This window comes from Myotis nattereri (assembly GCF_964212035.1).
Source record: "Myotis nattereri genome assembly, chromosome: 8".
NCBI lineage: Eukaryota > Metazoa > Chordata > Mammalia > Chiroptera > Vespertilionidae > Myotis > Myotis nattereri.
Window position 1 is genome coordinate 54,428,916 of NC_138083.1, and position 20,805 is coordinate 54,449,720.

A 20,805-nucleotide genomic window follows, 5' to 3' on the forward strand; every position below is an offset into this window, starting at 1 on the left:
AGTCACCAAAATAACTTTCTCGATAGCATCTAGCCCATCACGCAGGAGGCCGGTGTATGAATAATTAATCAGTCATGGAAACATGAAGCACAGCGAAGGCTTTGTCGATTCCTGAACAGCGTTTTAGGTTTGCTGGTCAGTTATGAGTGACCCTGTAACCCCTGTCCGGCCGGGAAGGAACCGGATCTAGAGCTGGGGGCCGGGTGAGCCTCGCCGGACTCACCCTCACGCTGGGGCTCAGACAGGGTGGCTTGTGCTCTGCGTGGTTCCAAGGGACTCCCCTTAATTAGGGCGCTTGGGGATTAGGCTCAGTGTTGCCTCCATAGACCACGGCAGATACCTTTCTGTCGCACTAGACATGTGGGAGCTGAAACCACGGAATGAACGCAGTTGCTTCTTGTCCGATGGTTAGAATCAGCATCCAGAGTCAGGCTCTTACGGTTTTCGTTTTATGAAGTCTCCCCCCCCGGGCTCGTAGGGGTGGCTGAGTGCCCAGCACTGTGAGACGCAGGCCCTGGGGGGCGCGACTCCTGGGACAAACTGTGACTCCTGTTATCCACTGTCCACAGCATGTGTATGTTCCCCACAGCTTCGTTCCACTTTTCATCCAGCCTACAGCCAAGGCAGCACTATTAACCTGGAAAGCCAGGGTTTCACAAAAGCCAGGGAGGTCGCTCTCACTGAAGTAAATCACTATTTCATGGCAAACCCGAGGCCCACCTTGGAGCCAGGCGTCCGAGACCCAGAGCAGCTTCAGTTCTGCTCAGGGCCCTGCATGGAGCCGGAGGCCGGCAGTGGCTTTAAAATGCAGGTCTGAACCCAGCCAGAACCCGCCCCGCCGGCCTGCAGCCACATGCTGCTGACCTGCCCGGGCGCGGATTAATTTTTCATGGGTCGGCCTCAGCCGCTGGGCATCTGCTCTCTACTCTTTCACGGCGTCCGGGCAGGTGGTCGGCTCCTTCCCGGGCTGCCTTGCCCGCGAGCCCATGGATTGTGCCCTCGTGTGGGGCCTCGTTGTTGCTGTCAGGCGCTCGTGAGGACTTGGCGTGTTCTCTCCTCCCTCCTGCAAAGCCGAGTGGCTGTGAATGGCGAGGAGGAGGCCGGTGACGATAACGAGGAGTGGGGCGAGGGCCAGTGGGCCGTGACCTTCACCCAGAGCCCCGGCTTTCACCCTTGACTACTGCGTTCAGAGGCTGTTCTGTGTGTGAGGGAGGGGCCCCGGGTGGGGGGATGTCACCTCCTGAGTTGCTGTTACATAACTGTCCCTGAGCCGCTGTGGGCTGCGGCGCCCCGAGTGCCGTCGGCCTGGGCCTGGGTCTGCGTCGCTGGGCACGCTATAGCAGTGGCTGGCCACGGCCTCACCTCTCGTCGGCAACACGGGGCCCTTGTCCGGATACAGCACTTTGCTCTGTGTCGGCACAGAGACGGACACACAACCGCCCCTTGACCAGCCGCCCGGTGGCCGTCCCTCACAGCACTCGGTGCCAGGGGAGGGGCAGCTGATGGCAGACTGGTGTCCGGCCTGTGGGCCATGGGCATCTGGTCGGCATTGCCTATGGACCAGTGCGGGAGCCCCTGTGAGGTCTCCGGGGCCCAGCACCGGCGCCGGCCGTTGTGCCAGCCCTGCCCTGACTCAGGGATGGCAATCACCAGGCCAGGCATGGCTCCCAGAAGGCTCCCCTGTGTCCACCCTGCACACAGGAGTGGCCCGCCAGCCCTCATCCTGAGCAGTTAATTACAGTCTCGCCCTCGGACGACTCCGGGGGCACAGCTGTCATGACTTCTGACCGCACCAGCTTTGCATTTCAGGGCCCCTGGGCCTCCGCCCCGCCAGGTCCACCCTCCCGCCCTGCGTGGCCGTTGTCTTCAGGCCCACGTGTGAGCCGGGCAGCTGTGGCATCGGGGGGAGTGGCCTTGTGAGGAGGCACCACCTGGCCTCACCCTGCCACAGAGGCCCCTGTGTCCCGAGCATCTGGTCTGGTTCAGTTGCCCCAGGGCCATCCCGCCTGCCGGAGACCTACGGCTTCTCGTTCTTTTATTTTGTGTCTAGAAATTTCCATGTGCCTCAGGGAAAGCTCAGGAAAGTGGGGTCTGAGGAAACACCAGGCATCGGAACGAACCCTCGCTGCCCGCTGACAGCCCGGGAACAGGAATTGGATGGCCTGGGCCCTGGTGGCGACAGCGTGGCCGGGGCCTGAGCCACAGAGCCAGGCGGACATTTCCTCTCAAAATCCCATCACGGCCTTCCATGTGGAAGCCACGTCCCACCCTGGGACACTGGGGTGGAGGCGGAGGGGGCTGGAGTGAGACGGGACGCCCATCCCAGCAGGCAGAAGAGAGGTCTCCATGGGGGGTGGGGGGTGGAGGGGGGGTGCCTCCCTGCATCGAGGGGTGGCTGCACATCTGGGTGTCCGCACACTGCACAGCCTGTGCCCACTGTGGAATGAGAAGGAGGACAGACAGTTTTGAGTGCAGGTTGGCGAGGAGAGGCCTGGGAAGCTTCACTCACTGTGGAATGGAGCCGCGTGCGGGGGGAGGAGTTGGAGCCAGGCAGGCATGTGCTTAAGAAGACAGCCAGGGGTGGCCACGCCTGTGGACAGAGGCCCGCGTGCCACCGTCTCTGGCATTTCGGCTTTTCAAATATTTATGCAGATAAATTCCCTGAATGTGGTCCTCACTTATTTTCTGCCTTTTCAGAAAGGTAGAAAAATGTCACACACAAACCTAGGAAACTCTAGGAACGAACTCTTTTTCCTGCAAGGAACATCGTGCGGCCTCTTGGAGCCTCTTTGTTGCCGGAACTGAGTCTGTGACTTGTGTGCAGTTTAAAAACTGGCTGGAAGGCTTTGGTGTCCTGGCGATTTACACCATCTCGTTTTACGGCATAAACCTCAGTACTAAAGCAATGTCATCCACAGGGAGGGCTCTCAGAAGTAAGGTAACACTTCATGGTGTAAACTCAGCGTGGACATTGGGTCATTGCACACACGTGCATACGTACACACATATGCAACACATGTTTGTACATGCATACACACGTACACGGTGCACACCTATACACATGCACATGCACAACACCGTGGGAGCTGGGCAGAGTGGCCCACCAAGACATGAGTCACTGAGACCAGCGCTGCAGATGAGTCCTGGCTGGACGTTGCAGGTGCACAGCCAGCTCTGTCCCCGCCCATCCCACAGGAGTTCCGTGTCCTCCCGTCACTCGCTGTCACTGTAGGATGGTTCCCCTGAGCTGACTGGGCCCAGAACCAGTTCCTGCATCCTCATACCTGCACATCTGCACACCCTGGCACACGCACACACGCACGTACACAGATCACACCTGCACACACACCAGCCGGCCTTGTGAGGAAGGGAGTATTGAGGGCCCTTCATCTGGCAGCTTTAACCTGCAGGTCATCATGAACCAGGAGGCTGCGGCCCCTGAAACTCACTTTTACAAATGCAGAGCTCTCGTCCTGCAGTTAAGGTTCTGCCTGCACCACGTCAGCAGGTCCCGGGGAGGCGTGGCCCAGAGGGTGGGGTAAGGTGCCTGGGCTCACGCGTGTTCTCACACAGTTTAGGGGCTTTTCCTGTGACTTCTGGCTCCATTTTGTTGCCAGTTTTTTTTCTTATTTCTAGTTTTTCTCTTTCCTTAATAAGGAGGCAAGAAATCGGTGTCTTTACAACTGTCAGCTGTGCTTTGACGACCACGTGTCATAACAGCAGGCCCTCCCCTCACCGACACCAGCCCCAGACTAGCTCATGGCCACCCCTGTCGCTCACTGTCCCAGAACCGGTGCTAGAGACTGTGATTTCCCTCTTCATTATCTGGCAGAGACATGGCAGGAGCCCCTCGGAGCCTCACTCCCCATGACCTGCCCCTCGCCACCGCCTTCACCACGAGGCCCCGCCTCCTGTGCCGTTGGCAGCGAGAATCTGGGGGCTGAAAGTGTAATGAATGTGATGATGCTCATACGACAAACAGCCTCTGAGTTAATCTATAGCAGGAACATTTGGGTAAAAAGAAGTGAAACCCTTTCCTAAACTGGATTTTCCTTCCCCGCAGAGTTCCTTTTAGCATCGAGTAAAGACACAAATTTTACATCTGGGTTAAATGCATAATTTCCCTTTGCTCCTGGGTCGACGCTCAATCACTGAGCCACACCGGCCAGGCCATAATTTCCCTTTGAACAGACAAGCTAAGATTTCCTTGCTTAGCTTGTGAGTAAACCAACTAAGAATGGCTAGTTGAAAAGGAACTAATTTCCCTCAACTGCAGGTCATCATGAACCAGGGCCTCGGTCTCCCGTACTGACTTTTTTGTTCACACGATACTGCCTTCCCCTGTGTGTGTGTATGTGCACGTGTGTGTCCTGTGTGTGTGCGTGCATGTGTGTGCCTGTGTTGGGGGCATGGGCTTGGGAGCACTGCTTGAATTTCAACATTGAATAAACTTGACCTCAATCTCTCCCCTCACCTGTCATCTCACGTGTAAGTGCTGAGCTAAGCATAGGAGCTAAAAACAAACATTTTTATGTGTAGAAAATTCAGGAGCTCTTACACCTTGAAATGGAATAATGCATTTTGTTTAGCATAGAGAGGTCATTGTTATGACAGATAATTTTATAAATATTATCCTGACAGATACTATAATGTGCCAGAGGCTGAAAACCATGCAGTGCAACATGTGAAGTATTTAAATTGCTTTTCTTAAAATGAACTTCATGTTTTAAATAATAGATGTTTACCTTCCAGGTTAAACCCCATATATTCCCATTTTCACTGAAATAGCATGTTTTTAAAAGGCTAGTTATACCCACAGTCCATTGCATTCCACATGCCATCTGATAATCTCCACAGTGGGACTCCCAGGGGGATTTTAAATTGTCATTTTCAAAACATCTGACCCTAGCCTGGCCGTGTCAGGCCAACGGGACTGCCTCCTGACTCCAAGGAGCTCGCCGGAGCCGCACAAGACGAGGTTTAGGCCGAAGACTCGTTTTCTTGCATTAAGTTTACCACATAGAACAACACAGAATGGCAGAATTTATTTCTTAATCAATCTCTGATTTAAATTTAGTATTTTCTGATCATAAAATGTAGGTTTGGGTCCAGCGTGGAGTTAGGTTTCTTAGTAAGTTCGCTAACCTGGCAAAGACTAGAGTCGCACTCCCAGAAGGAGGCGGGAAGGCGTGGCCCAGACAGCGGGCCTCGGTCTCCCTACTGACTGCCCACAGTTCCCGCGCAGACACTCCCGTCTGCACCTGGAGAAAGGTCCTCAGTCCACAGGGGGGACACACGTCGCTCCTGCAGGTTAAGAGCCACCTGAGGTGAGTGCCAGGTGCTGGCGGGTTCCCTGTGGAGACCGGGAAGGTCTGCTTTGGTGTTCACCTGCACGCGGCCAGGAGGAGAGTACGTGGACAGAGCCGGCGAGGGAGAGACCACCCCACGCCCCGTGCTGAGCACAGCTCTCTGTTCCTGCCAGCCTCTCCCGTGCCACTGTGGAAACTCAGGTGTGTCAGCTGCAGGCAGGAGACGCGCCCCATGTGTGTGCACAGGCCTTGCACGCTGTCATTAGTCCTAACGTGTCAGAGACCTGAGGATCAGGATGACACTCAGTTATTTCAACACGAAAGGACCACTTTGAGGTCGATCACGTTGTCAGTGCTCAGGACTGAGGCACAGGCAGGCAGACGGAGATAAGACTAGGACACGCACACTGCAACCGGGAGTGCAGTCTCCCACCAAACACAGGGCTCCCGAGGGGCTGGGGGCTGCTGAGTGTGCATGTAAACGTGAGTGTGCGTGGTGTGTGTGTGTGTGTGTGTGTGTGTGTGTGTGTAGAGCCTGTGTGTGCACATATGTGTCTGAATGTGAATGCATGTAAGTGTGTGCAAGATGAATGTGCATGAGTGGACTGTCCCCTGTGGTTCAGACTGGGGACATGTCTTCACTTACCTCTGTGCACCATCCTCCTCTGGCTCCGTCACCTCTCCCCAGGGCGTTCAGAGCCTCCTGCTCCATTGGCCACAGCAGGTGACGGGTGTGGTCTGTCAGCACCGATGGGCGGCTGCAGAGTGCTCGCCAGGACAGCATAGACACCAGGCCCTGAGCCAGCCTGTGCTGAGTGTCTCAGGGCTGCTAGGGAGTTACTGGAAGCTGCAAATTCATGCATCTCAGGGGCTGCAAATTGGTCTGTGTGTGTGACAGCCTGTGGATGGTGTCACTGGGGCGATACTGAAAGAGCTACTGCTCTTTACACTGGTCCCTCTGAAGGGGGCCGCCTGAGACAGGGAGAAAAGGATCGAGTCCCATTGGGCACTTGATTCTACCAAGCAAACGGCTTAGTCTTAGCGTTGCCCAGCTTTCTGATGGGGCCGCCCAGCTGCATGGGGTCCTCACAGCTGTCACTGGCCAAGCGGACACAGGCTGTCCTCGCAGGCTGTGACACACATGGAAGGCAGGTGGGTCTGAGGAGCAGGCAGCCGCCACCTGGAGGGACCCATGTGCTGGGAGGGACTGGGGCTCCTTCCCACCTGCCTGTCCTACAGGGGAGATAGCACGGCTGTGAGCATCGTCACTGTTGTCATCCCGCGTGCTCGTCACAGCGGTGGCTGTGGCTGCACATGTGCGTGTGTATGTGCACGTGTGTGAGTGGGTACGCGTGCACCTGTGTGTGCTTGAGCAGGGGCAGCAGCGTTGAAAGCCTGTCTGTCACCAACTGCCCCCGGACCTGGGGGTAAGGGGACCTTTCCAGGCTCCCGGTTTCATTGTCACAGAGAAGCAAGGGGCCGAGTGGGAGAGACTAACCCCGAGCACCTGTCACCGTTTCCTTTGAATTCGCCTCTGCTGATGAAAGTTTAATTGCTTCTGAGCGGCCTGTGCGCGGGCGCTGAGCGGGGGTTTGTTCTCTCGCCAGCTCCACGGCTACCTGGAGAGCGAGCCCCTCACGCTGCAGCTGTTCATCGGGACGGCGGACGACCGCCTGCTGCGGCCACATGCCTTCTACCAGGTCCACCGCATCACGGGGAAGACCGTGTCCACCACCAGCCACGAGGCCGTCCTCTCCAACACCAAAGTCCTGGAGATCCCGCTTCTGCCAGAAAACAACATGAGAGCCATGTAAGCACTGCCCGCCACACGGTCCGGGTGCCCGGGGCACGGCAGGTGTGTCCTCGGCATTCGTAGCCTCCACATCCCACAGCTCAGTAGCCCAGTCCGTAAATAAACTTCACCAAGGTTAATGACGATTTCTGTCTTTCTGGGGTTTCAGCCCGTTAAACAGTCCTGCAGCTGTGAGTAACCCCCCTCCCCCAGTGCCTGCATTCAGCTCCCACACAGGACCCAAACTGGAGGGACGGTTAACCTGCAGACATTGAACAGTTACAGAAAACACGGCGTCTGGGCCACAGTCCGTGGGCCGCAGTCCGTGGGCCCTAGTCTCTCGGAGTCCTTGACCTGTAGTCAGCTCTGACTCCCTAGTTTAGAGTTGGATTCCTTATAAGTTGAGGCTTACACACCTCATCCCTGAATGGGGCCTGTACTCATGGCTTCACGAATGCTCTAGTTGAGTGACTGTCAGGGGCTGTGCACATCACTCCTGAGCTGTGGACGCCACAGAGAAAGAGACCACAGTCATCCCACGGGATTTACATCCTGCTGGGGCCCCAGGGTGGTGTATCGGAGCTTGGTGGCCCCTGGAGCTCAGGATCATGTCCCTGAGGCAGAAAGCTGGGTATGCAGGGAGACAGCGTGTGCACAGGCCCTGGGGCTGGAGAGTTTGGGGTGTTCATGGGGACAGTGTGGGAGGTAGGGCAGGCCAGGCCACGATGTGTAGGACTTTGAGTGAAATTTTGGTGAGTTTTGTCATGAAACGGTTCGAGTTGAAAACAGAGGGAAAGTTTTCTCTTCGTGTGGACTTTTCCCAGATTTGCCCACACCTCTGAGTTCATTCTCAGCCCTTGGGTTTAGTTCAAGAGCTGGAATCAGTTTCCCCCAGACCAGGCAGTCGGGGGGTCGGAGAGCCCATGGGTCCTCAGCAGCAGCAGCTGTGACTTCGGTGAGAGCCGTCCAGGTGCAGGGGCACAGCTGGAGCCACCGCGGTCCCCAGTCCGCACCAGTGGGCCCGGCCACCAGTGGGCCGGCTGAGTGTCTGAGCGTCTGCCTCCTTCGCTTCCTGAGAGGAACAGTATCAGTTTCCACCCGGCATTCTGTACACAGACTGTTGTGCTGGAGTTTAGTGCTCAGTGAAGCTAAACAAAATCCTATGAAGCTGTAGGAAATTCGGGATCTTGAGCTGAGCAAGGGGCTGCTGCCAGAACCTTAAATAAATGAACTTAGCTCCGAGACGGAGGGGCAGGTCCTAGCTCTGGGTTCCTGGGGCGTGTCCTGCTCGGGTCCCTCCAGGCCACGTACCTGCCAACGCTGTGGGCCTGCCCGTGTCTGCGGGTGGACGACGGGGGACCACGGCGAGAGGACTGGGCTGTCCGTACGGCCCCCCTCCCTCGCCGGGGTAGATGGCAGGGTGTGTCCTGTCCCCGATGTGTGGCTGTCCTGCCCTGGGGGCTCGGGCGGGTGGAGCGGCGAGGACGGGCGCCTTGCCCGTGGAGTGGGACCGGCAGGCAGTGGACTTCTGTTTTGGGCAGCATCGACTGTGCCGGGATCCTGAAGCTCCGGAACTCGGACATCGAGCTGCGCAAGGGGGAGACGGACATTGGCAGGAAGAACACTCGCGTGAGGCTGGTGTTCCGGGTGCACATCCCGCAGCCCAGCGGCCGCACGCTGTCGCTGCAGGTGGCCTCCAACCCCATCGAGTGCTGTGAGTACCCCGTCACGCCGACAGCGCGTCCTCACCTTTTGTACGGCCCGAGCGGTGGGTCCCATCCGCTAACACGTTTTCCTGGGCAGTCTCGGTGCACGCCCCTCGTCTGGCAGTCCGACCCCGTGTGGTGACGGCACACACGGGTTAGCGTCGGCGCAGGGCCTGGACTGGTCCCAGCACCGACAGGGGGGCGGGGAAAAAGTGAAAGGAAGTTTGTCTTGAAACACAGATCTCTGCTGTGGTCGCATTTGCGTTAACCCTCCCACAGGACTTTGGGAAGCTGAGTGTCATCCAGCGTCCCCTGGTGGTCCTGCTTCCGTGTGGTCTGGGGTCCTTCCTCTTGCGATCGTTTTGCTAGCTTTCGTTAGCAAATTGGGTGCCCTGCATCCCCACAGCCTTCTCTCTGCCCAGGAGCGGGACCCCAGGCTGGGTCTATTGAGCTGCTCCCCAGGAAACCCGGGGGGGCCTGGCCCACCCACCAACCATGTCAGAACCACTCCTGCTTCCCTCATCTCGGAATGGCCCGACCCAGCCCCAGGTGTGGGCTCTCGGGAAACGCACCTGTCCTCACGCTCACCTGCCCCCTATTTCAGCGGAGGGCCTTGGTTTGGTTCCTTTGTTGCCCACGCTAACGTCAGGCTGACTCGGGGATGGGGTTCCTCTCGCGCCCCGGCCCCTGCCCTGTGACGGTGGCCCTGCCCAGCTGTCCCCTGTCACCCTGTTCCTGCTGGCCCCTGCACGCCTCGCAGGCACCTGCTCCACGCCCTGGCCTTTCTGCCGTGTGGCCGCCTCTGAGATGGGGGGACCCCCGGGCTGTGTGAGAACCCGGGTACGTGGCACACCCTCAGACACTCTGCCCGCCTGCCTCTGGGGACAGTGTGGCCTCTCCCAGCACCGGTGGGGGGAGGGATGGCTGCACATTGTCCCGTGACGGCTCACGCTGTTCACACAGTCCCCAGAGGAGCTCTCTGAAGGCAGCGGTTCCCAAAGGCCTGGGCGTCTGGGGGGGCATCTGAGGGGTGCTGAGGTGGGCAGGCCAGCGGCGCCTCACTCACTGTCTCCTGACCCCGCAGCCCAGCGGTCGGCCCAGGAGCTGCCTCTGGTGGAGAAGCAGAGCGTGGCCAGCTGCCCCGTCCTGGGAGGGAAGAGGATGGTCCTGTCCGGCCACAACTTCCTGCAGGACTCCAAAGTCATCTTCGTGGAGAAAGCACCAGGTATCTCCCTTAGAAACAGACCATCGAGTGTTTCCGGGTGGGCGCTGGGGCCATGGGGTCCTGGAGGCGGAGGCCTCTGCGTGTGAGTCCGCGTGTACAGGCGTGGGCCGTAACCACTGGGCTGCGTCCAGCCATGAGCGTTTGTGCCAGCAGGTTTACTTCTGGAGTTGCCGAGGGCCCATCCTCACGCAGTTGGCTGCTGTGGGGCCACCGCGTGGGTGGCATGCTCTCCCCTGGGCCGCATGGTGGCCCGCTGCCTGGACTGGGCAGGTGCCTCCACGTGGACCAGGTCTTTCTCAGAATCACAGACTCTCAGAGGCAGGTGACCCGGCACAGAGCAGCTGCAATCACCAGTGGGACCCGCACTGCAGCCCACAAATCTTCCCATCACCCTCCAGCTTCCCCATCCGTGCTGGTGATCCCCAAGATGCCAACACAGAGCTGCTGTTCTCTTTGTGACTGGTGGCCTCCAGGCCCCAGCTGTTCTCTGTGAGCCATGCAGACCTCATTGTCAGGAGATATAGACATCGTCTGTGTGGGCAAGTGTAGACTCCACCTGTGCTGGCGAATGTAGACGCTGTGGACGAGTGTAGACCTCTGTGGGCGAGTGTAGACCTCTGTGTGGGTGAGCGTAGACCTCTGTGTGGATGAGTGTAGACCTCTGTGTGGGCAAGTGTAGACCTGTGTGGGCAAGTGTAGACCTATGTGTGGGTGAGTATAGACCTTTGTGTGGTCGAGTGTAAACCTCTGTGTGGGCGAGTATAGATGCTGTGGGCGAGTGTAGACCTCTGTGTGGGCAAGTGTAGACCTGTGTGGGCAAGTATAGACCTATGTGTGGGCGAGTATAGACGCTGTGGGTGAGTATAGACCTTTGTGTGGTCGAGTGTAGACCTCTGTGTGGGCGAGTATAGATGCTGTGGGCGAGTGTAGACCTTTGTGTGGGCGAGTGTAGACCTCTGTGTGGGTGAGTGTAGACCTCTGTGTGGGTGAGCGTAGACCTCTGTGTGGGCGAGCGTAGACCTCTGTGTGTGAGTGTAGACCTCTGTGTGTGAGTGTAGACCTCTGTGGGCGAGTGTAGACCTCTGTGTGGGCGAGCGTAGACCGCTGTGTGGGCGAGCGTAGACCTCTGTGTGCGAGTGTAGACCTCTGTGTGTGAGTGTAGACCTCTGTGGGCGAGTGTAGACCTCTATGTGGGCGAGTATAGACGCTGTGGGTGAGTATAGACCTTTGTGTGGTCGAGTGTAGACCTCTGTGTGGGCGAGTATAGATGCTGTGGGCGAGTGTAGACCTCTGTGTGGGCGAGTGTAGACCTCTGTGTGGGCGAGTATAGACGCTGTGGGTGAGTATAGACCTTTGTGTGGTCGAGTGTAGACCTCTGTGTGGGCGAGTATAGATGCTGTGGGCGAGCGTAGACCTCTGTGTGGGCGAGCGTAGACCTCTGTGTGGGCGAGCGTAGACCGCTGTGTGGGCGAGTGTAGACCTCTGTGTGTGCGAGTGTAGACCTCTGTGTGCGAGTGTAGACCTCTGTGTGTGAGCGTAGACCTCTGTGTGTGAGCGTAGACCTCTGTGTGGGCGAGCGTAGACCTCTGTGTGGGCGAGCGTAGACCTCTGTGTGTGAGTGTAGACCTCTGTGTGTGAGTGTAGACCTCTGTGTGGGCAAGCATAGACCTCTGTGTGGGCGAGTGTAGACCTCTGTGTGTGAGTGTAGACCTCTGTGTGGGCGAGCATAGACCTCTGTGTGGGCGAGCGTAGACCTCTGTGTGTGAGCGTAGACCTCTGTGTGGGCGAGCGTAGACCTCTGTGTGGGCGAGCGTAGACCTCTGTGTGGGCGAGTGTAGACCTCTGTGTGGGCGAGCGTAGACCTCTGTGTGTGAGTGTAGACCTCTGTGTGGGCAAGCGTAGACCTCTGTGTGGGCGAGTGTAGACCTCTGTGTGTGAGTGTAGACCTCTGTGTGGGCAAGCGTAGACCTCTGTGTGGGCGAGTGTAGACCTCTGTGTGTGAGTGTAGACCTCTGTGGGCGAGTGTAGACCTCTGTGTGTGAGTGTAGACCTCTGTGTGGGCGAGTGTAGACCTCTGTGTGTGAGTGTAGACCTCTGTGTGGGCGAGTGTAGACCTCTGTGTGTGCGAGTGTAGACCTCTGTGTGTGAGTGTAGACCTCTGTGAGTGTAGACCTCTGTGTGGGCGAGCGTAGACCTCTGTGTGGGCGAGCGTAGACCTCTGTGTGGGCGAGCGTAGACCTCTGTGTGTGAGTGTAGACCTCTGTGTGGGCGAGTGTAGACCTCTGTGTGGGCGAGTGTAGACCTCTGTGGGCGAGTGTAGACCTCTGTGTGGGCGAGTGTAGACCTCTGTGTGGGCAAGTGTAGACCTCTGTGTGCGAGTGTAGACCTCTGTGTGTGCGAGTGTAGACCTCTGTGTGTGAGTGTAGACCTCTGTGTGGGCGAGTGTAGACCTCTGTGTGTGAGTGTAGACCTCTGTGTGTGAGTGTAGACCTCTGTGTGGGCGAGTGTAGACCTCTGTGTGTGAGTGTAGACCTCTGTGTGTGAGTGTAGACCTCTGTGGGCGAGTGTAGACCTCTGTGTGGGCGAGCGTAGACCGCTGTGTGGGCGAGCGTAGACCTCTGTGTGCGAGTGTAGACCTCTGTGTGTGAGTGTAGACCTCTGTGGGCGAGTGTAGACCTCTGTGTGGGCGAGTATAGACGCTGTGGGTGAGTATAGACCTTTGTGTGGTCGAGTGTAGACCTCTGTGTGGGCGAGTATAGATGCTGTGGGCGAGTGTAGACCTCTGTGTGGGCGAGTGTAGACCTCTGTGTGGGCGAGTATAGACGCTGTGGGTGAGTATAGACCTTTGTGTGGTCGAGTGTAGACCTCTGTGTGGGCGAGTATAGATGCTGTGGGCGAGCGTAGACCTCTGTGTGGGCGAGCGTAGACCTCTGTTTGGGCGAGCGTAGACCGCTGTGTGGGCGAGTGTAGACCTCTGTGTGTGCGAGTGTAGACCTCTGTGTGCGAGTGTAGACCTCTGTGTGTGAGCGTAGACCTCTGTGTGTGAGCGTAGACCTCTGTGTGGGCGAGCGTAGACCTCTGTGTGGGCGAGCGTAGACCTCTGTGTGTGAGTGTAGACCTCTGTGTGTGAGTGTAGACCTCTGTGTGGGCAAGCGTAGACCTCTGTGTGGGCGAGTGTAGACCTCTGTGTGTGAGTGTAGACCTCTGTGTGGGCGAGCGTAGACCTCTGTGTGGGCGAGCGTAGACCTCTGTGTGTGAGCGTAGACCTCTGTGTGGGCGAGCGTAGACCTCTGTGTGGGCGAGCGTAGACCTCTGTGTGGGCGAGCGTAGACCTCTGTGTGGGCGAGCGTAGACCTCTGTGTGTGAGTGTAGACCTCTGTGTGGGCAAGCGTAGACCTCTGTGTGGGCGAGTGTAGACCTCTGTGTGTGAGTGTAGACCTCTGTGGGCGAGTGTAGACCTCTGTGTGTGAGTGTAGACCTCTGTGTGGGCGAGCGTAGACCTCTGTGTGTGAGTGTAGACCTCTGTGTGGGCAAGCGTAGACCTCTGTGTGGGCGAGTGTAGACCTCTGTGTGTGAGTGTAGACCTCTGTGTGGGCAAGCGTAGACCTCTGTGTGGGCGAGTGTAGACCTCTGTGTGTGAGTGTAGACCTCTGTGGGCGAGTGTAGACCTCTGTGTGTGAGTGTAGACCTCTGTGTGGGCGAGTGTAGACCTCTGTGTGTGAGTGTAGACCTCTGTGTGGGCGAGTGTAGACCTCTGTGTGTGCGAGTGTAGACCTCTGTGTGTGAGTGTAGACCTCTGTGAGTGTAGACCTCTGTGTGTGCGAGTGTAGACCTCTGTGTGTGCGAGTGTAGACCTCTGTGTGGGCGAGCGTAGACCTCTGTGTGGGCGAGCGTAGACCTCTGTGTGTGAGTGTAGACCTCTGTGTGGGCAAGCGTAGACCTCTGTGTGGGCGAGTGTAGACCTCTGTGTGTGAGTGTAGACCTCTGTGGGCGAGTGTAGACCTCTGTGTGTGAGTGTAGACCTCTGTGTGGGCGAGCGTAGACCTCTGTGTGTGAGTGTAGACCTCTGTGTGGGCAAGCGTAGACCTCTGTGTGGGCGAGTGTAGACCTCTGTGTGTGAGTGTAGACCTCTGTGGGCGAGTGTAGACCTCTGTGTGTGAGTGTAGACCTCTGTGTGGGCGAGCGTAGACCTCTGTGTGTGAGTGTAGACCTCTGTGTGGGCAAGCGTAGACCTCTGTGTGGGCGAGTGTAGACCTCTGTGTGTGAGTGTAGACCTCTGTGTGGGCAAGCGTAGACCTCTGTGTGGGCGAGTGTAGACCTCTGTGTGTGAGTGTAGACCTCTGTGGGCGAGTGTAGACCTCTGTGTGTGAGTGTAGACCTCTGTGTGGGCGAGTGTAGACCTCTGTGTGTGAGTGTAGACCTCTGTGTGGGCGAGTGTAGACCTCTGTGTGTGCGAGTGTAGACCTCTGTGTGTGAGTGTAGACCTCTGTGAGGGTAGACCTCTGTGTGTGCGAGTGTAGACCTCTGTGTGTGCGAGTGTAGACCTCTGTGTGGGCGAGCGTAGACCTCTGTGTGGGCGAGCGTAGACCTCTGTGTGTGAGTGTAGACCTCTGTGTGGGCGAGTGTAGACCTCTGTGGGCGAGTGTAGACCTCTGTGTGGGCGAGTGTAGACCTCTGTGTGGGCAAGTGTAGACCTCTGTGTGCGAGTGTAGACCTCTGTGTGGGCGAGTGTAGACCTCTGTGTGTGAGTGTAGACCTCTGTGTGGGCGAGTGTAGACCTCTGTGTGTGAGTGTAGACCTCTGTGTGTGAGTGTAGACCTCTGTGTGTGCGAGTGTAGACCTCTGTGTGTGAGTGTAGACCTCTGTGTGTGAGTGTAGACCTCTGTGGGCGAGTGTAGACTTCTGTGTGGGCGAGCGTAGACCGCTGTGTGGGCGAGCGTAGACCTCTGTGTGCGAGTGTAGACCTCTGTGTGTGAGTGTAGACCTCTGTGGGCGAGTGTAGACCTCTGTGTGGGCGAGTATAGACGCTGTGGGTGAGTATAGACCTTTGTGTGGTCGAGTGTAGACCTCTGTGTGGGCGAGTATAGATGCTGTGGGCGAGTGTAGACCTCTGTGTGGGCGAGTGTAGACCTCTGTGTGGGCGAGTATAGACGCTGTGGGTGAGTATAGACCTTTGTGTGGTCGAGTGTAGACCTCTGTGTGGGCGAGTATAGATGCTGTGGGCGAGCGTAGACCTCTGTGTGGGCGAGCGTAGACCTCTGTGTGGGCGAGCGTAGACCGCTGTGTGGGCGAGTGTAGACCTCTGTGTGTGCGAGTGTAGACCTCTGTGTGCGAGTGTAGACCTCTGTGTGTGAGCGTAGATCTCTGTGTGTGAGCGTAGACCTCTGTGTGGGCGAGTGTAGACCTCTGTGTGGGCGAGCGTAGACCTCTGTGTGTGAGTGTAGACCTCTGTGTGTGAGTGTAGACCTCTGTGTGGGCAAGCGTAGACCTCTGTGTGGGCGAGTGTAGACCTCTGTGTGTGAGTGTAGACCTCTGTGTGGGCGAGCGTAGACCGCTGTGTGGGCGAGCGTAGACCGCTGTGTGGGCGAGCGTAGACCTCTGTGTGGGCGAGCGTAGACCTCTGTGTGGGCGAGCGTAGACCGCTGTGTGGGCGAGCGTAGACTGCTGTGTGGGCGAGCGTAGACCTCTGTGTGGGCGAGCGTAGACCTCTGTGTGGGCGAGCGTAGACCTCTGTGTGTGAGCGTAGACCTCTGTGTGGGCGAGCGTAGACCTCTGTGTGGGCGAGCGTAGACCTCTGTGTGGGCGAGTGTAGACCTCTGTGTGGGCGAGCGTAGACCTCTGTGTGTGAGTGTAGACCTCTGTGTGGGCAAGCGTAGACCTCTGTGTGGGCGAGTGTAGACCTCTGTGTGTGAGTGTAGACCTCTGTGTGGGCAAGCGTAGACCTCTGTGTGGGCGAGTGTAGACCTCTGTGTGTGAGTGTAGACCTCTGTGGGCGAGTGTAGACCTCTGTGTGTGAGTGTAGACCTCTGTGTGGGCGAGTGTAGACCTCTGTGTGTGAGTGTAGACCTCTGTGTGTGAGTGTAGACCTCTGTGTGGGCGAGTGTAGACCTCTGTGTGTGCGAGTGTAGATCTCTGTGTGTGAGTGTAGACCTCTGTGAGTGTAGACCTCTGTGTGGGCGAGTGTAGACCTCTGTGTGGGCGAGTGTAGACCTCTGTGTGGGCGAGCGTAGACCTCTGTGTGGGCGAGCGTAGACCTCTGTGTGGGCGAGCGTAGACCTCTGTGTGGGCGAGTGTAGACCTCTGTGTGTGCGAGTGTAGACCTCTGTGTGCGAGTGTAGACCTCTGTGTGTGAGCGTAGACCTCTGTGTGTGAGCGTAGACCTCTGTGTGGGCGAGTGTAGACCTCTGTGTGGGCGAGCGTAGACCTCTGTGTGTGAGTGTAGACCTCTGTGTGTGAGTGTAGACCTCTGTGTGGGCAAGCGTAGACCTCTGTGTGGGCGAGTGTAGACCTCTGTGTGTGAGTGTAGACCTCTGTGTGGGCGAGCGTAGACCTCTGTGTGGGCGAGCGTAGACCTCTGTGTGTGAGCGTAGACCTCTGTGTGAGCGAGCGTAGACCTCTGTGTGGGCGAGCGTAGACCTCTGTGTGGGCGAGCGTAGACCTCTGTGTGGGCGAGCGTAGACCTCTGTGTGTGAGTGTAGACCTCTGTGTGGGCAAGCGTAGACCTCTGTGTGGGCGAGTGTAGACCTCTGTGTGTGAGTGTAGACCTCTGTGTGGGCAAGCGTAGACCTCTGTGTGGGCGAGTGTAGACCTCTGTGTGTGAGTGTAGACCTCTGTGGGCGAGTGTAGACCTCTGTGTGTGAGTGTAGACCTCTGTGTGGGCGAGTGTAGACCTCTGTGTGTGAGTGTAGACCTCTGTGTGGGCGAGTGTAGACCTCTGTGTGTGCGAGTGTAGACCTCTGTGTGTGAGTGTAGACCTCTGTGAGTGTAGACCTCTGTGTGGGCGAGTGTAGACCTCTGTGTGTGCGAGTGTAGACCTCTGTGTGGGCGAGCGTAGACCTCTGTGTGGGCGAGCGTAGACCTCTGTGTGTGAGTGTAGACCTCTGTGTGGGCGAGTGTAGACCTCTGTGTGGGCGAGTGTAGACCTCTGTGGGCGAGTGTAGACCTCTGTGTGGGCGAGTGTAGACCTCTGTGTGGGCAAGTGTAGACCTCTGTGTGCGAGTGTAGACCTCTGTGTGTGCGAGTGTAGACCTCTGTGTGTGAGTGTAGACCTCTGTGTGGGCGAGTGTAGACCTCTGTGTGTGAGTGTAGACCTCTGTGTGTGAGTGTAGACCTCTGTGTGGGCGAGTGTAGACCTCTGTGTGTGAGTGTAGACCTCTGTGTGTGAGTGTAGACCTCTGTGGGCGAGTGTAGACTTCTGTGTGGGCGAGCGTAGACCGCTGTGTGGGCGAGCGTAGACCTCTGTGTGCGAGTGTAGACCTCTGTGTGTGAGTGTAGACCTCTGTGGGCGAGTGTAGACCTCTGTGTGGGCGAGTATAGACGCTGTGGGTGAGTATAGACCTTTGTGTGGTCGAGTGTAGACCTCTGTGTGGGCGAGTATAGATGCTGTGGGCGAGTGTAGACCTCTGTGTGGGCGAGTGTAGACCTCTGTGTGGGCGAGTATAGACGCTGTGGGTGAGTATAGACCTTTGTGTGGTCGAGTGTAGACCTCTGTGTGGGCGAGTATAGATGCTGTGGGCGAGCGTAGACCTCTGTGTGGGCGAGCGTAGACCTCTGTGTGGGCGAGCGTAGACCGCTGTGTGGGCGAGTGTAGACCTCTGTGTGTGCGAGTGTAGACCTCTGTGTGCGAGTGTAGACCTCTGTGTGTGAGCGTAGATCTCTGTGTGTGAGCGTAGACCTCTGTGTGGGCGAGTGTAGACCTCTGTGTGGGCGAGCGTAGACCTCTGTGTGTGAGTGTAGACCTCTGTGTGTGAGTGTAGACCTCTGTGTGGGCAAGCGTAGACCTCTGTGTGGGCGAGTGTAGACCTCTGTGTGTGAGTGTAGACCTCTGTGTGGGCGAGCGTAGACCGCTGTGTGGGCGAGCGTAGACCGCTGTGTGGGCGAGCGTAGACCTCTGTGTGGGCGAGCGTAGACCTCTGTGTGGGCGAGCGTAGACCGCTGTGTGGGCGAGCGTAGACTGCTGTGTGGGCGAGCGTAGACCTCTGTGTGGGCGAGCGTAGACCTCTGTGTGGGCGAGCGTAGACCTCTGTGTGTGAGCGTAGACCTCTGTGTGGGCGAGCGTAGACCTCTGTGTGGGCGAGCGTAGACCTCTGTGTGGGCGAGTGTAGACCTCTGTGTGGGCGAGCGTAGACCTCTGTGTGTGAGTGTAGACCTCTGTGTGGGCAAGCGTAGACCTCTGTGTGGGCGAGTGTAGACCTCTGTGTGTGAGTGTAGACCTCTGTGTGGGCAAGCGTAGACCTCTGTGTGGGCGAGTGTAGACCTCTGTGTGTGAGTGTAGACCTCTGTGGGCGAGTGTAGACCTCTGTGTGTGAGTGTAGACCTCTGTGTGTGAGTGTAGACCTCTGTGTGTGAGTGTAGACCTCTGTGTGGGCGAGTGTAGACCTCTGTGTGTGCGAGTGTAGATCTCTGTGTGTGAGTGTAGACCTCTGTGAGTGTAGACCTCTGTGTGGGCGAGTGTAGACCTCTGTGTGGGCGAGTGTAGACCTCTGTGTGGGCGAGCGTAGACCTCTGTGTGGGCGAGCGTAGACCTCTGTGTGGGCGAGCGTAGACCTCTGTGTGTGAGTGTAGACCTCTGTGTGGGCGAGTGTAGACCTCTGTGTGGGCGAGTGTAGACCTCTGTGGTCGAGTGTAGACCTCTGTGTGGGCGAGTGTAGACCTCTGTGTGGGCAAGTGTAGACCTCTGTGTGCGAGTGTAGACCTCTGTGTGTGCGAGTGTAGACCTCTGTGTGTGAGTGTAGACCTCTGTGTGGGCGAGTGTAGACCTCTGTGTGTGAGTGTAGACCTCTGTGTGTGAGTGTAGACCTCTGTGTGGGCGAGTGTAGACCTCTGTGTGTGAGTGTAGACCTCTGTGTGTGAGTGTAGACCTCTGTGGGCGAGTGTAGACCTCTGTGTGGGCGAGTGTAGACCTCTGTGGTGGTGTTTGAAGAGGGAGCTGTGGACAGAGGCTTCTGTGGGGCGAGGGTGAGAGTCCCTTTCCTCTGGACAGATGTGGGGCGGCACCACTCCTGCCCCATGGGTGCCCTACCTGAGTCTGTGGAGAAGCCGCTGGCGCTCACGTGGTTAAGGTACGAGAGTGAGGGTTCCCGGAGTTTGTGGTTGGAGCCAGCCTGTCCGCAGAGCAGCCTCCACCCTACTGTGGGGGAGGGGAGCCTGCAGGTGGCCAGGCTTGTGGCCTGTTTCATCTTTTTCAAATTTCCCAATTGGAATTTTCCTGAGAGTGCCAGGGCCGGACTCATGCAAACCACTGAAAACCGCCAACATTTAGCCTCCATAATGGGTCTTGATTTTGTACAGTTTGCAAGAAAATTAAGTGCTTCAATCAGAATGGGCTTAAAAGTCTTCCCCATTTGGCGTAGTCTGCCTATGTAATCATGCACATAATTGGAAAACATGTCTTGAATTATGGAGAAAAACCAACTAAGTGTGATGACAAGGAGAGGAATTTGAATTTCTGGAACACCCTTCTTTGGAGGACGTTAATCTTGAAATAATTTAACCTTTTGAGCTTTAAACGTGTGTGTGTGAGTGCTGAGACAGGAACGCCGGCCGAGGCTCTGTCGTCGCACGGAGACTGTGATCAGAACTTGCACAAAGCGGGGGTTGGAGCACTTTTCTCTCCCTGTTCCCTTGACCAAGTCCCTTGCCTCCAGGGTGGGAATGGGTGCGACTCCTGGAGGTGCTCAGACTGCCATGGGCACCTGGGACCCCTGCTGCGGGCAGCTCTCCCAGCCACACTGAGGGCTCGGTCATGGCGTCTTCACTTCATGGCCTCACAGGTGTGGGGAGCTTAGTTCAGGAATGCCCAGGCGTCCTCACCGGGGCCCCCCGGGGCTTCTCTGGCTGGGTGCCAGGCTGTCCCTTGCCAGCTCGGGTTGGGGTGGTGGGGGCGTCCTCACCCCTCCATCTCCTGCAGCAGCTGGGCGCCTGGTGCAGAAGGCGAGACACAAACAAGTGGGCAGTGACTAGGTGTGACGTAAACATCCTGCACCTGTGACAGCGAAATGCAGACATGGCCCCCACACCTCTGACACGCCGGTAATTTCACGTTTGGATTTAAGTAAGGCTGTTTGCGTGTTCACATAGGCATGTGCACGTTGCGTGTTTGCAGAAGGGAGTGCATTCCACATGTTTTCTCCTGGCAAAGGGCACTTGCCCCCTCCTCCTGCATCCCCCACGAAGAGAAACCACTGAATCAATTTAGATAACAACACAGTTGGCCTCTGGCTTTCCAGGGAGGTCGCCTGACCCATTTTAGTTGTCTTTAAAAGCGTCACCAAGGGGTGGATGGCATCCACACGGCTGCTGGCCTTGCACTGAGTCACACAAAGGCCCAAGGGGCAGTCCTCCAACGTCTGGGACCTTTGGGGTTTGGCCTTTACCATGGGGTCTCGGCAGGCCCTGCCAGCAGCCCATGAAGTGACTGGCGCTGGTGGCACGTTTACAGCCCTTGGAATATAAGGAACTAAAATGACCTTGTTTTGTTAGTTCTCACCAGAGGATATTTTCCCCATTGATTTTAGGGAAAGTGGAGGGAAGGCAGGTGGGGAGAGAGAGAGA

General features: G+C 57.3%; 1 protein-coding gene across 2 annotated transcripts in view; it reads left to right on the forward strand.

The window, feature by feature from the left end:
• Positions 1–20,805, forward strand: part of NFATC1 (nuclear factor of activated T cells 1) — a gene marked incomplete at its 5' end in the record, with an annotated part of 107,620 nt that overhangs the window by 28,838 nt on the left and 57,977 nt on the right. For both annotated transcript variants that reach the window (XM_081097797.1, XM_081097798.1), the window contains 3 exons: positions 6,917–7,119; positions 8,643–8,815; positions 9,892–10,032. In XM_081097797.1, coding sequence (XP_080953923.1) covers positions 6,917–7,119; positions 8,643–8,815; positions 9,892–10,032 — 517 coding nt within the window. The remainder of the gene's footprint in view (positions 1–6,916; positions 7,120–8,642; positions 8,816–9,891; positions 10,033–20,805) is intronic.